We start from the raw sequence: 14,867 nt of genomic DNA on the forward strand, positions 1-14,867 counted from the left end.
AAGATGTATTTACCTATCCAATTCAATCTTATTTCTGTTCTGCCACAGACTTGATGTCTAACAATGTACGCTGTTCATGTTTAAAAACAGAATTCACCTTTAAATATGCTGAGCCTGGAAAAAATATGCCTGGTGAGGTCATTTGCAGAGCAAGAGTTAATGCATCATGCAAACAGCTAAATAAAGGTTACAATCTGAGTGGAATTATTCAGAGCTCAGGGAGAAATCTGACATTTGCAGTTCTGTCAATGGGTTTGAGAAGTCTGGCTCTCTCAGTGTCACTGCCACCCAGAGACATCCTGCTTTCTGTGTGGCAGCAAGGGAGGGGACTGCAGTGCTGGACAGTCTTCCTGTAAAAACAGCAAAAACAGGAGCGGTGGGAAGTGTCATGTGTGAGGAATGTGTGGAATGAGGGGTGAGTATGAGTCCTTGTCCAGGTTTCAAAAAGCGATGTTATGGGTGTAAATAGCCGCACTTCCTCCTCTCTGTTCCTCTTCAGGACAGCTGAAGAGCCAATGTCAGGACAGCATATGATCCCTGGTATCCCTGGGAAGCATTGCTGCATGGAGGGCTATGAAGAGCCGTGTACCTCTTGAGACCTGCCAGTTAAGTATTGCAATTTTGGGGCCCTATCTGGTCAGGGCTCCTTGCCCTTCTTTTCCACCACCATCCTTGGGAGTTGAGGGTGTCACTTTGGGGCAGGATACACCCTAAGTATGTATGTGATACAGCCGGAATAAAAATGCATCACTTGTAAATGCCCGGCCTTTTTTAGAGTTGGCAACCTCCACAGAGGTGTTGTGCTAAGGTTGTGTTTTGCATTTCATTTCCTTGTTTTATTTCTATAAGCCGAGGACTTGGCTGATTGCACAGGAAATCAACTGCTATGGGCATTCATTTCAATGGGCGAACTTTAAACTAGTCACCAGGGACTTGCTGCTGCTGAGTTCAAAGGGAAAGAGACATCCAAAACCTCTAGCCAAGCCAAGTTATGGTGGGAAATATCAGATACAAAGAGGAGAAAACTGGAAGGCACAGTAGGGTGAAAGACAGATATAGCTTGGTTTTCCTGTCCATAATTGGTCAGATTAAGGTGAGGTTGCAATGGAGATTTAAAAAAAAAACCAAAACCAAAACATAAAATTTTGCTAAGGGAGTTTGTTGAACATCAGTAAACGTGCTCTGGTGTTTATGTTCTATGAGCTGTGTGCAATAATCTGGGGATGGAAACACGTTGAGAAAGTTAATATGGTACTTGACAAAATGTTGGAAAACATATTAGGAAGAATAGTTCTGTGCAGGGCAGAACGTGGAGCAAATGCCTGGCTCAGCTTCTCCATTCATTCCTCCTTTTTTCTTTCCCCAGTGATTTCAGAAGTCTCCCCAGGCTCAGATAACTCAAAGATAACTCAAACCCCCCATATCCCCAGGTGAGGTAAAGAGGTTGTGTTCATAGAAATGGAAAAAAGAGGAAGACAGAGGGAGAAAAAACATGAAGGGAACGAACAGAAGTCTAAACTTGGGTGTTGCTTCCCCCAGCACACAGGTGAAGAGCAGACTCCCAAAAGGAAGACTAGAGAAAGATTGCCATCTTCTGGAAGGATAAATATCTGCCATTATTCAGAATATTTTTGAAACCATAGCATATTTCTGATAAATTTATTTTATAATCTGAATTCTTATCCGTATAAATCTAGTTCAGTCTCATTTCATCAATATATATGCTGTGATCCCAGCTTTAGAAACGGACATAACATCCTGGATTTTAATGAGTCTCTCATCAAGCTTAAAATTAGGAACATGTTAAGGATTATCAGCAGAGAGATGGACTTCATCTGTTCTTGAGCCTAAAAACCACACTTTTTTTTTACTGAGCATTTAAAAGCCAGACTTAAGCTGTCTAGGTGCAGAGAGACTGAACAATGGAAAAATATAAAAATAACCACTCTCCTTTTAAACAGAATCTGCTATTATTCTACCTACTTCAGTAAATTAAGTACCTCTGTGTCAAACAGAACCTTGTTATTGCTCAGAAAACCTGCAGACAGTCCATGGAGCATGGAAACATTTAGCATTGCTTTCAGTTAGCCCATCTTAGAAATGATTATCTATATTAGAGGAGTTTATGCAGTGACTAGGATTAAAATAGCTGCAGAGCTACCGACCGTTCTGCTCAGGGCAGGAGGGGTCAGGAGCCTGTGATAGCACAGGCCACGTACGGCACCGTGAACCTGTTGGCTCCGTCTTCTGCCTGTGTTGTGCAGGGGCTGTCATGGGCTGTGCTGTCACCCAGAGCTATTCCAACACCTGCCTCCCAGCCTCTGGGTTCTGGTGTTGGAAGAAGGGGATGAGAGCAGGAACCACTGGTTTCCTCTGTCCCGGCAGAGCTGCAGGGTAGGCATGCAGGGAATCTGCCTTGCTCCCTCCCAGTGGTGGTGGGACCCTCACCAGCCTGGCACTGGGCAAAGCCTTTGTGGGGAAGATGGGGTGGAAGATGGGATGCTCCTCTCCCTTGCAGTCTGCTTCTCCATGCCCTCTAGTGACAGTTCATTCTCATGAGAGGTGATGCCATTCTTACTGTTCTGATACCAAACAACGTGTATCAACACCCTCAGGTATTATGGGAGACTTTAAACTTTCAGGAAGAGAGCTCAGAGGGGACTTTGGGTGAGTGAATCTTTCTGTCTCCCTTTACTAGCTTCCCAAATACATCTGACGTGAAGTTGCTGGGAGTCGGGATTCCTGCTGAACTTCGCACCTTGGTAAAATCTGCCACTACGAGGGACACTGACAGTCTTCCCTATGCTCCCATCTTTTGAGTACTGGACTTTGACTTGTCACTGTTTTACATACCTCTGTGATGGTGGTGATGCCGTGGTGCCAGTCTGCTACTCAGCAGTGCTTCTGCTAAGGGGCTCCTTTAGTCATTAAGAACTCCAGTGCCCATGGGAAGAGCTGGATTGTCATCTCTTCAGGGTCTGAAATCTTCAGTCCTCGGAGCAGATGCAGTCACATAAAATTTCCTCCCCCCATTTTTTTCTTCTCTCTTTTGTGCAGCCAGCAGGTCTGGCCAGGAAGATATTCCAGGGCTGGGGAGCTTGTGGCCTTTGCCATTCTGCTGAGACAGTGCACAGGGCAAGGGGTGACCTGATGCCAAGGGTGCTGGTAGTTTCTGAGCTAAGGTCACATCCCTTGAAGCACTGGCCAGAAAGCTACCAGCTCACTCCATACAAGCTCCCAAACAGCCACCGCATGGAGGTGGCTGGGATCTTTCTGTGTTTTACGGAAATTTTTTGCTCAGTCAATACAGGTCACCCTTGCACTTAATCCCAGCTCACAGCACCAATCGCTTCCCATATAATCTCCCAGAACAGCTGTGCTGTGATTGCATTGTGGATTACAAAATTAGCATTTTCCATGAAACAGCTGCTGGCTGGAGGGATAGCATTTAATAATCACGGGGCGGGGGGGGGGTGGGGGGTGGGGGGTGGGTTGGGAGTGAGGGAGGAGACAAAGGAGAAAGGGGTTTTGAAGCTATTGGGTTTCTTGGAGGATCTAGAGATGAGCAAAACAGCAGACAAAGCGTGACTCCCATTTCTGTTTTGCTCCTCCAAATTAACAGGACTTCGAGGACTTACTGCCAAGGTAAATTCAACTCTTTTTCCTTTTGGGGCTATCTAGATACTATGGTCAATTATTGTCACTAAGTGCTTGGCTTTGATGGAGGGAAACTTTTCTGACAATGTTCTCATGAAGGAGTAGTTCAGATTTGCTTCTCATTCCCTATGTCCTCTGCATCCTTGATCCAGTTCCTTCTTCTGACTTGTTTCTTATATTTTTTTTCCTTATCACTTGTTCTGAAAATATATGGCCTTTCAACTACTATCACAAATCAGCTGGAGAGAATAGTTTCCCACTACTGAATATTTAAATTAGAAAAATGATTTTTGTCAATATTATGAGTGGAAAGATTTTTTTTTAAAATAAAAGCATGAGCAAACTGAAACCTGATGACAGAAAATCTTATAATCAAGCATTGATGAAAAACTTAAAAACTTTGTATGCTGAAGGTTTCTATTTTCAGATAAAAAAATCATGGTTTTGAGAAGAGAAATTTTATCTATAATTTCCTTTTCAGTCTTAAGCCAAATTTTCCACTGAGAGAACTTTCAGTGAGGAACTGGCCACCAACCTTAGCCAGAAACCTTCACATAATTGACTGTTCCTAGTAGGTATCTGCTCTGTGAAAATGGTGATACCCAACATGCCTTCAGATCATGGAAGTCATTAGTTATGGTATCACTAAGGTGTTACCATCTCCAGAATGTGGCATCTCCATTGCTGGAAGAAAGAAATGTTCTGGTGAAGAGACAAAAGCATTCAGAGCATAAAATAATGCAGGAATTTTTCATGAGCTAGGAATTTTCCTGCCTTCAGTGAGGGTGTTCTGGATCAGGCATTATTTTCTCAGTGTGATGAAATGCTAATGAAGTCCTGCTTTCCAAGAGGAGCTTCAGCACCATCTTTATTGACCACATTTCTGAGCTTGCTGGTTAGCAGAACAAATGCTTCTAACTGCACCACTTTTTGCTGTGGTGCAGTCACAAACAATGCAAAACTCAGTCTCGTACCGTTTATTTATAGTAGTGTCCACAGTATGCTGGGCCTTTCTCACACGTTCAACGTTGGGTGAGTCAACCGAAGTTTTGTGAAGAGGACCGTCAGCAGGCAATGTCTGTACAAACTGAATCTATTCATGGGCAAATAGATTTTGAGAGTCATAAATAGGAAAGGGTGGGAGTATTGGATGAAATTGTGCCAAACATAGGGAGTGCCATGTGGGAAGAGGCATGCGTTGATTACATGAAAGTTGATGTGTGGGTAGATGACATCTAATCAATCCATGGAGTGATAAGTTGGGGTTCTCAGAAGTCAGTGCAGGGTTTTGCAGGAACCGTAAAATCTTAAGCTTCCTTCTGAGTGAGAAAGACCACAGGACCCTGGTACACAAACTGCTTTCTGAATTACTTTTTCTGATGAGATGAAACTGGTAAGAGTGTTTGTGGCAATGTTTGCTCTTAAAAAAAAACCCTTGACACTTTGTGTGAGAGCAGAAACACTGTCATCCCACCACCCTACCGAATTTCTGATGTGCAGAGCAGTACTTGTTCAGGTGGGGGGTGCTGCTCTGGGGCTTGAACTCAAGCTGCCAGGTCTGGATAGCTGTGTGTCCCTCCTGAGCAGCTTTGATGTGTGACTTCCAACGATCCAGGAACATTTTCCTGCTTTTCCCTGCTGTGAAATCAATACACTCCTTACCTCCCTAGGTAATGAACTGTTTGAAAAAGCGTTTGTGGACACTTGGCAGCAAGAATTCTCCTTTAGTTGGACAGAGCATTCATCATGCCCCATCTAAAGGCAACACATGGTATTTTGGGGAAGTTGGTTAACAGTTTTTCCTGACCATCTCTGAGATGGAGTAAATATGATGTCCCTTTCCATTTGCTCACGTGCTCACACCCCCTGATGCACTCAGCCCTGCTATGTCTACTGGGTCACCCTCTCTTCCCCAGTACAGATATTCAGCATACTTTGAAATGGTTGAAGCTGAGCTATTGGTCCACCACCCTGGCTTTCAAGAAATGATTCTTCCATGCTGGGTGAGCTGTTGGGATGTTGTGAGGAGGGCAGAGTGCTCATATCCCCTCCCCACAGGTGCATGCTGCGAAGAGCTGGGATTCATAAGGCTAGGTGGGACAAGTGGTTGGTGTGACAGTCCCTCCCATTTGTGTGTTGTAGATGGAGCTGCTGAAGGGATTGCCATGGCGCCGTGCTTTCCTGGCTGTCTTCCTGAACCTGCTGGCTCTCAGCCTCTCCACCACTGCCTTGCTTGGCAGCTACTGGTGCACTGGGACCCAGAAAGTGCCCAAGCCTTTGTGTGGGAAGAGCAAAGCCACCAAGTGCATTGGTGTCTACATGCTGCCTGATGCAGGGGCTAGCACTGTTTCAGCCCAGGATGTGGTGCACTACAGCTGGGAGACTGGGGATGACCGCTTTGCCTTCAGATACTTCCACACGGGGATGTGGCTTTCCTGTGAAGAGAGCATGGAAGGGCCAGGTATAGTGTCTTGCCCAGGCAGCCACAACTTCTTCCCTTGTATTTACTCCACAGGAGTTTGGAAATGACAGACGGGAGGCTGAAAACACTTGGGAGAAAAGCCTTCTTCATTTTCCTAGATGGCATTGGCCCTGTGCACTGCTGTGGTCATTATATTTCTGTCCTTCATTGGGATGTTTACAGAGGGAGGCAAGGGAGAATGGTTGTCTCTGGTGTGCCCTTCGGTCTGGAATAGGGGCTGTGAAGTGCAAGTGGTGATGATGGTGGCATTGACTTTGTGATGGCATCATTCACCCTGATGTGAACTGGAGTGAGCCTCCTTGCCCTTTCCCCATACCTCCGTTCCTACACACAGCTTACTTCATGTTCTCCATGGCAGATTTGTGCATGTCCCCTCAGAAATCGAAGAGGGATGATTTTATGCAGTATTGTCAATTTATAGGTATCATGGTGAGTACTGCAATAGTTAGTGTTCTCCTTAAATTACCAAACTGAGAGGTTTTGTGAATTGAACAGGGACTGGACTTTTCTTAAAAAAAAAAAGACTAAAGAGAAAAAGAGAAGTACTGCCTTATAGATGCAGAGAAAACCTGGAGGATTTGAATCCAGAGAAACTAAAGCTAGGAGGCAAATTGACCTGAGGATTACAGCTGCAGTATTGTCATTTTTTTGGTTGATTTTGTGATATTGCGACAGGTTTCATTTGTGATTTCTGGCACTGCAAACCCTGGAGTGCCAGGGGCTGGTTGTGCAACCTGTACCAGACCCCTTTGGTGCCTCCGTTCACCCTTGACTTGCTCCTGCCCAGTCCTGCTGAAGTCCTTCTGCTGAAACCTGTGCCATGCCAGCACAGGTGGATGCTCTGCAGTGCACAGATGCTCTTTACGGCCTGGCACAGACATCAAAGATCAGAACTGACCTGGAAGGTGGCCAACAGGGCGATTTGTATATAAAGATACAGTGATGAAAGTCACTTTCATCAGTCCCATTCCCCTGAGCCCACCACCCTCCCTTCAGCTCTCCCCAATCACAAACATCTCACCTTCTTTAACTAAGCCATCGTTCTAGTATGGCATTTCTCATTTTCTTGTCTGCTGCTGCTCTCAGAGTTTGAAAATAAAGATTTGGTGAATAAAAGCAGACATAATGGGGGTGGGAGCAGGAAGTAATGTGCTTGAAACTCTCATGTCCTAACAAGAGGGCTTTGTTACGAGCATTTCCAGACATGCTGCCGAAGGAGATGTGCTTATTTGGGACTGGTTTGGGTTGGGCTGTGTTTCCATGGTGCTTGTGGGAATGGGACTACATCCTTTGACATCTTTCTCTGACTTGTTTGGCCACTGGGCAGTCCTGGAATAACCCTGAATCCTGAAGGAATGCAGAGAGCACGTTACATCTGGATTGCAGCAGAACACGGGGTAGAGCACATAGTCAGTCTCTGTCCCTTACTTCTTGTAAATCGAGCACAACCTACCCCCTGCTGTGGGTCTTTGAAGCAAGTGCATAAACAACAACAACAACAACAAAGGGGCTACTATGACCAAAAGGAGTTTGAGTTGAGCTGCAGAAAGCATTTCATTATTAAGGCTAATCTCAGGACCAGTTTAGATGAGCCATTACTGAATAACCTCACTAAAGTTCTAGGTGAAGTAGCAAACCACAAGTTAATAAGGACTGCAGATGGAACTAAACTGGGTAGCATCCTGAGAGCTGTGGATGACAGAAGTAATATAGGAGATTGGGAGGGATTAGAAATGGGGATAGAAATTAAGAAAATTAGGTTCTTATATGAAAAGCAACAGGCTCATACTTCTGGGAGAAAATCCTGTGCCAAGTAGAGGAGAGGACCCTCAAATTGTATGAGGTTCAACGAGGCTAAGTGCTGGGTCATGCACTTGGGTCGCAACAACGCCATGCAGTGCTGCAGGCTTGGGGAAGAGTGGATGGGAAGCTGCCTGGCAGAAAAGGACCTGGAGGCATTGGTCAACAGTCAACTGAATAAGAGCTGGCAGTGTGCCCAGGTAGCCAGGAAGGCCAATAGCATCCTGGCTTGTATCCGAAATAGTGTGGCCAGCAGGACTGGGCAAGTAATTGTCCCCCTGTACTCAGCGCTGGTGAGGCCGCACCTTGAATACTGTGTTCAGTTTTGGGCCCCTCACTACAAGAGAGACATTGAGGTGCTGGAGTGTGTACAAAGAGGAACAAACTTGATGAAGGGTCCAGAGAACAAGTCTTATGAGGAGCGGCTGAGGGAATTGGAGTTGTTTAACCCAGAGAAAAGGATGCTGAGGGGAGACCTTACTGCTCTCCACAACTACCTGAAAGGAGGTTGTAGAGGGGTGGGTGTTAGTCTCTTCTCTCAAGTAACAAGAGGAAACAGTCTCAAGTTGTGCCAGGGTAGGTTTAGATTGGATATTAGGAAAAATGCCTCCACTACAAGGGTTGTCAAGCACTGGAACTGACTGCCCAGGGAAGTGGTTGAGTCACCATTCTTAGAGGTATTTAAAAGACATATAGATGTGGCGCTTAGGGACATGGTTTAGTGGTGGACTTGGCAATGCTAGGTTACTGGTTAGACTCAATGATATTAAAGGTCTTTTCTAACCTAAAGAATTCTATGTTTCGATGATTCTACAAAATTCAGTAATGCAGTATGCAGTAAGAGAGACTTACAGATAATGATGATGGACCCTCAGCTGGGACAATAGTTTACATCTGGCCAACATAAAAAGCCAAAACAAATATGAACACTATTTGTCCAAATAGGATGCCTAAAATGTGAGGACAGAAGACCATATTTCTGTGTGATTCACTGCCACAGAAGAGGGACTTACATCTCTGTCATGCAGCATTTCACTTGGGAAGACTTTTTTTTTTTGTTCTTTGGGAAGCAGTGCTAGAACTGCTCTGCTGAGATTGGGGTGAGTGGGAATTCACATCCTCAGCAGAAGTGGTGGGTCTGCAGTCTGTTATAAGCTACACCCTTAATAGGCCTGATGAACAGTAATGTTGTGAATGAGTAGCAACAGATTTTTATATTCATTAGAGACTTCTAAAATTTACAAATTGCTGAAGTTTTTCTGGAAAGGCCAATTCTGGTTTTCCAGGCAGACATTGCCTTCCACTACCTTGCCCCAGAAAAGGTCTGGAAAAGTGGCCAGAAATGGAGCAGAGGTGAGAAGATCTGATGGGTAGACTCAGGTATGACTGGAGCTATGCATTTAAAAGAGAGTGAGAGGAAGATATATTCTTTTCCCTTATGTACCCTGCATTGTTTTGCAAACTAATACCTTCGGTTTTGTGTTTCAGAAGAGAAATGCCGTAGCTTTATTGAGCTTTCACCACCAGCAGAGAGAGGTAAGAGCAACTCCCCATACCCCACTGTAGCTGCCCAGTGCACCTCCTTGGGATGGAGGGTGGACCTGCAACATTTTGCCTGTGTGAGAAGAGTAGGGTGGGTCCCCAGAGAGCCAGGCATGAAGTCTTGGCCTCATGGTTGCCAAGAGAGCAAAGATTTCCTCCCAGATGTTTGCCTAAACCACTGCCATCTGTGAGGTCAATGCTGGAGACCTCAGACTCCCTCCCATATGAAGTGGGATTTGTCTCATCTAATAATAAGTTGCCCAGTCTGAGCTTGTCATGCAGGAAGGGGATGGATGCCACCTGAGGGCAGTTCCTCCCACATATACTACATGTTGACTCAGTGCTTCAGTATTGGGGTCTAATGTGACGACTCTGGAAACTGAATCACCTCTTACTTTGCGATAAGTGATCAGGACATCTGAAAGTTACACTTTCAGGGTGAAGTCCTTGCCTCATCAAATACAAAACTTCATCTGGATTGGAGATCTCACCCCTCCTGTCATTGTCACACTTTCCAAATTATCCTGGGGTTAACTTCAGTATACCTGGATGTACGCGTACGTATGCAATGGAGATTTTACTTACTGAAAGCTTTTCATCAGTTGGTGTAGGCTTGCTAACTATTCCCTGAGATTGAGGCTGGAGGCAAGTCATTTTGGAGGATGTTCATATGTGAAGGGAAAGGCCTGGGGTGCAGACCCTATGTCAGCATTCAAGCCATGAAAGCAAGAGCTGGAACAAATGCTGAGGAATCACAGCAGCCAGCAGGGTGATGAGTACTTTTGGAGACCTCATTTTCTTCTTCTGTCTTGTTTCCCCTATCTTAAAAACACTCACAAAGACTGCTGACCTGCTTTTATAAGGCAATGCGCATTCCCAGGTGAGGGATCTGGTGGTGTGCAGTGGCATTGCTTGCAGATTAACCTGGATTACTCTCGGCACAACAGCAGGGTAGAAAATCATCCCCTGCTTATTCTTTTGGGCAACAGTATCCACACAATTCAAATACTGCTGGTGTTACAAGATCATTTTGAAGTCATGTAGATCTCCACTTTGTCATAAAACGAATGATTTAACGGCATTTGCTGAATGACTCTTGCATTTACTGCAAAATGCTCACTTCACAGGGAGTAGCAACACATTTTTCTTCTTTCTCACCTTCTCACTCTTCATCCATGGCCTAGGCCTCTGGCTCTGTTGCTTCCATTGTCTTCTTTATAGACTATTTTCTTAAGAAAGGAGGTTTATGCAACCAGATTACATGTCTTTGTAAACCTGTCTGTTCCCTTTCATACTCCTCCTACTGCTCCTTGTCTGATTGCAGCACAACCTTGATAGGAAGGCCATGTTCTGTAAGACATTGAGCGCCTACAAATTAATTGGAAGACCACTGTGAGCTTAAGCATGACACTCATAGTGACACTGCAGTCTTAACTGCTCCATCACCTGCTTTCGCCCCTTCCTGCACATAGCATCATCTTAAGATGACCTTGGCCTTCAGCACAGCTGCCATTATATAGTTGGGCCAGCACTGGAGAAGGTGGTGTGACTGCTGATTGCAGGCTGGACTGGCTGAGCTGGGTATGTGCAGAGCAACTCCACATTACATAGGCAGCATTACAAGACCAGATGACAGAGCATACGTGGTGAGCCTGGACTCACAGGGAACATGATGCATAGACATCTACATGATGCATAGACGTCTATGCATGTGTGGTGCCTGGAGCCTCCAGGACATTTTTGTCAGTCTGACCTCTAATGAAATAGTCTTCCTGATGGTGCTGCATCAAGCAAGCCAGCTCCTTTAAGCAGTGAATGCAGCTCATCAATTCCTGCTAAAGAGCTGGGTGATTCTATGGCACTAACAACACTGAGGAGTCAAGTCAATGTCACATTAATGAGGGTTTTCTTCACACTCCTTTTCCCCAGCTGAATGTCTCCTCTATGGCCATTAATAGTTGCTAACAGTAGTGTTCACAGTGCTGCTTCATTTGTCAGATTAATATTTCTTTCCTCAGTGAATCCTGTGCTTTTCCACAGTCCAGCATTACTGAGTGCCTTTTCTCATTCTCATCCAAGTCCTACTGCCCAGTGAGCTCAGCTGTGGACTGGTATCACTTAAGTCCCACTCAATCCCACCATGAAAGTATCTGCACTCTGTTCAAGCAGCAGAGTGAGTGGTGAATGTTATTGCCCTCGCTGGATATCCACCCCAAGGAAAGTAGTTTCAGTTTAACTGGGGTTTCACTGAGAAATACAGGCTTGCAAGGGGCTTCCTGAATTCCAGAGGCCAGGTCCCAGCTGCAGCTGTGGATGCACCATACAGTTCTTTACTTAACCAGTTGAGTCCCAGGTTTAAATTTCATTCCTGTGATTAGAAACCTACTCTGAAGGTCACTACACTAATGGGCAAGAACCTTCTAACATCCAGCTCATCAGATGTGTTTGTGGCCCACCTATGACTACTAGGTCTTGTGCTAATACTCAACAGCTTTCCTCGTCTTTTTCCCCTTGGTTTCCTCCTTGCTGTTTATGAATAATGCTTGCTTGTTTATAGTCATTTTAGTTCCTCTCAGCTTTTGTCATGCCAGAATGGCCAAGCCATCTTCTGTGACAAACTCTCTGTCTCCCTTCAGCATCCTTTGAGCCCTTGCTCACAGGCTAGGGGGATTGCTTTCAGGTGTTTGTTGTTTTCCTTCTCTCCCTTCTTTCCAAAGGACATCCTTTCAGGATTGGGTTGGGAAGGGGGAGTACTCTCCCTTGAACAAGCCATCCTGTATTGATGCGAGAAGTCTCTGGTTCCCGGCAGGAATCCTGTGGCTGTCGCTGGGATCAGAAATGCTGTACATCAGCTTGCTGCTCATCAGCTTCATCCTCCTGATGGTGGAAATGCTGCATACTGGCAATCCTGTCTGTGGGTTGAAGCTCAACGCCTTTGCTGCCGTCTCTTCGGTGCTGTCAGGTAAGTGTGTTACTGCAGGCTTGGAATCACAGCAGCAGGAGAGCCTCCTCTCCTAGACAAGGCTGAAGTATGCTGCTCTGGCTCTTGCTGTAACTTTGCTTTCTTTTGTGTCCAGGTCTCCTTGGGATGGTGGCACACATGATGTACACTCAAGTCTTCCAGGCAACGGTTAATCTAGGACCAGAGGACTGGAGACCGCACTCATGGGACTATGGCTGGGCATTCTAGTACGTGAGTGCTGAAGCCATCTTCTCCTCCCCAGACTTTTGGGCTTCAGCTGTGCTACACCCTGCTGAAACCCACCTCCTCCTTTCTTGACATGTGTTTCCAAAGACAGGTGTACCATGGTTCTCCTACTGCTAATCTCCTGTCTTTGCCTCATCCCCTGCTTTAACAAATAGTTGCTATGTTACTTAAATGAGTAGCTACCAAGGACTGGTAAAACAATGGGATCACACCTAAACAAGTTCTTTCAACCTTGTTGACTAATCATGTTTGTCCCTATGCTGGTTTGTCCTGTTTGGTCACAGCTCTTCCCTGTGTGCAGAGGCCAGTGTCACACTTGCGATGATGCTCTCAAATATGCCTTTTCTGCAGTTTAAATAAGTTGCATGCTGGTTTGGCATCTTCACGAACCAATGTCCAAAGGTCCTATTCCTGCAGCACCAAGCCTAGACACATGCTTAAAAGATGTGGACACTGTAGCCAGGAAAGAGCAGCTGCAAAAAGCAGGTGGCTCAGGGTTCCTTTCTCTAAAGGCTAAAGAAAGCAACTGCAGCTGATATGGCGTAACTGACTTGAAAAACAGTTGGATGAGCCTTGCCCATTGAAAGTGCAGGCTCAACTTGCAATGCTAAACTGACGATGACCACATTGACTTAAGACTTAAACCCTCCAGTGCCATGTGCCAGCTGTGGACATCAAGTGTCAGCATGGCCATCTGCTTGTGCTCAAGTAGACATGCCTCATGTTCAGGAAGACACTGAGCAGCCCTGCAATACAGAACTTGCTTCTGAACTGTGCTGTCCTACTCTGACCAGTTATAGACTTTCCTGATGCCCTATTTATTTTCCCTATATCCCTCCCTGCCCTGTGACAGGGATGACTAGTATTTACCCCACCGTCCTAAGAGGGATCTTGTGGTGGGATAATCCCTAAGAACTGTAACGTTATGAGCCCTAGTCTTTCTAGTTCATGTCCATGCTCAGCAGCTTCTGCCTGGCAAATTGGGGTGCATCACAATGCATGCAGTTCAATCCCTTACCCTACTTGGCTTCTCACAGCGTGTGCTATTCTTGTGTCTCTCCTGTAGCATGGCCTGGGCCTCCTTCACCTGCTGCATGGCCTCTGCTGTCACCACACTCAACACCTACACCAAGACGGTGCTGGAGTTCAAAAGGAACCACATCAAGGGCTACAATGGGAGCTTCAAGAATCAGCCTCAGCACCACCAGTGCTTCATACAGCAGCAAATAAGCAGCTACTATAAGCCCCAAGACAAGCCCCTTCATTCAGTCTCTGAGGGAGTTGACTTCTACTCTGAGCTGCAGCAGAAAGTGCTACAGAAGGAACCAGAGCTGGAGCTGGATGAGGTCTTAGGACAGACAATTGGGGAGGATCGCTGTTAGGGATGGGTGTCCAGGGGCAGAGCAGTAGGGTTTGGGAGGCACAAGAGCTCTGAACCAAACACTAGCACCACTGTTAGCAAGTTCTTGTGGAGCTCTTCCTTCCTCTATGGTTCAGAGAGCGAGAAGACAAGGTGGACACTGGGCCTGGGCAACAGCAGTGCCAACAATAGCAGGGTGCATCCTCCCTGATCACCATTTGATGGGTGTCCTCAGCTGGGAAGGGTGAAACTAGAGGGACATGTTGTTGGTGCCAGCTGTCTCCAAGCTCTTTCAGACAGAGCTGAGACAGATGTCCTAATCCCAGCACCTGGGAATAGATAACCAGCACCATCCAGCTGGCAAATTCCAGTGTTGGGCCTCTTTGGGTGGTATCAACTTGACCTTCCAGCAATCCCCCTGGTTCAGTGCTACGGTGAAGGGCATCAGTGCTCATATTGATTGGCTGTAAACCTCTCTGAACACCCTATTTATTCTTCATTTCCAGGCCCAGCCTCCTCTTTTCCCTGCCCCCAGATTAAAATTCCTGCTGCAGTAGCAATGAGGGGGTGCTTTCAGACATCTCTCTCCTCCTCTTTCCTATCTCTAATGTCTCCCACATGTTCCTTTCTTACTTTTCCCCCCAAAATCTCCCATTCTGAGCTACTTTCATGTCTGTCTCTTTCTACTGTGCTGCTCCACAACCTTTAAGAATCCTTGGCCGGGCTTTTGCTTTTTTGTTTCTCTTCATCTGTTCCCTTTTCCCCATTGTAAAAATATTGCAAACAATCCTCAAATCAAGCAAACTCATAATTTCGCA

General features: G+C 45.8%; 1 protein-coding gene across 3 annotated transcripts; it reads left to right on the forward strand.

Moving 5' to 3' along the window:
- Nucleotides 1-2,734: 2,734 nt before the first annotated feature.
- Nucleotides 2,735-14,795, forward strand: GSG1 (germ cell associated 1). 3 transcript variants are annotated; one of them, XM_074826866.1, is made up of 7 exons: nucleotides 2,735-2,762; nucleotides 3,623-3,645; nucleotides 5,800-6,118; nucleotides 9,428-9,475; nucleotides 12,291-12,443; nucleotides 12,559-12,670; nucleotides 13,756-14,795. In XM_074826866.1, exons 3-7 carry the CDS (start codon nucleotides 5,800-5,802, stop codon nucleotides 14,069-14,071), a joined length of 948 nt encoding a protein of 315 aa, XP_074682967.1. In that variant the 5' UTR covers nucleotides 2,735-2,762; nucleotides 3,623-3,645; the 3' UTR covers nucleotides 14,072-14,795. The 3 variants fall into 3 exon arrangements, with proteins under 3 accessions (XP_074682967.1, XP_074682966.1, XP_074682968.1); XM_074826865.1 differs by lacking the exon at nucleotides 2,735-2,762 and having other exon boundaries at nucleotides 3,566-3,645; XM_074826867.1 differs by lacking the exons at nucleotides 2,735-2,762; nucleotides 3,623-3,645 and adding an exon at nucleotides 5,673-5,715.
- The last annotated feature ends 72 nt before the right edge of the window (nucleotides 14,796-14,867 follow it).

The sequence above is a fragment of the Strix aluco genome, chromosome 5, assembly GCF_031877795.1.
Source record: "Strix aluco isolate bStrAlu1 chromosome 5, bStrAlu1.hap1, whole genome shotgun sequence".
Taxonomy (NCBI): Eukaryota; Metazoa; Chordata; class Aves; order Strigiformes; family Strigidae; genus Strix; species Strix aluco.

Bases quoted from the DNA above. Each gene is read 5' to 3' on its own strand.
- GSG1 (XM_074826866.1), top strand. From the start codon at position 5,800: ATGGAGCTGCTGAAGGGATTGCCATGGCGCCGTGCTTTCCTGGCTGTC. The intron at 6,119-9,427 runs GTATAGTGTCTT...TTTGTGTTTCAG, and splicing joins AGAGAGCATGGAAGGGCCAG to AAGAGAAATGCCGTAGCTTT. The intron at 9,476-12,290 runs GTAAGAGCAACT...GGTTCCCGGCAG, and splicing joins TTCACCACCAGCAGAGAGAG to GAATCCTGTGGCTGTCGCTG.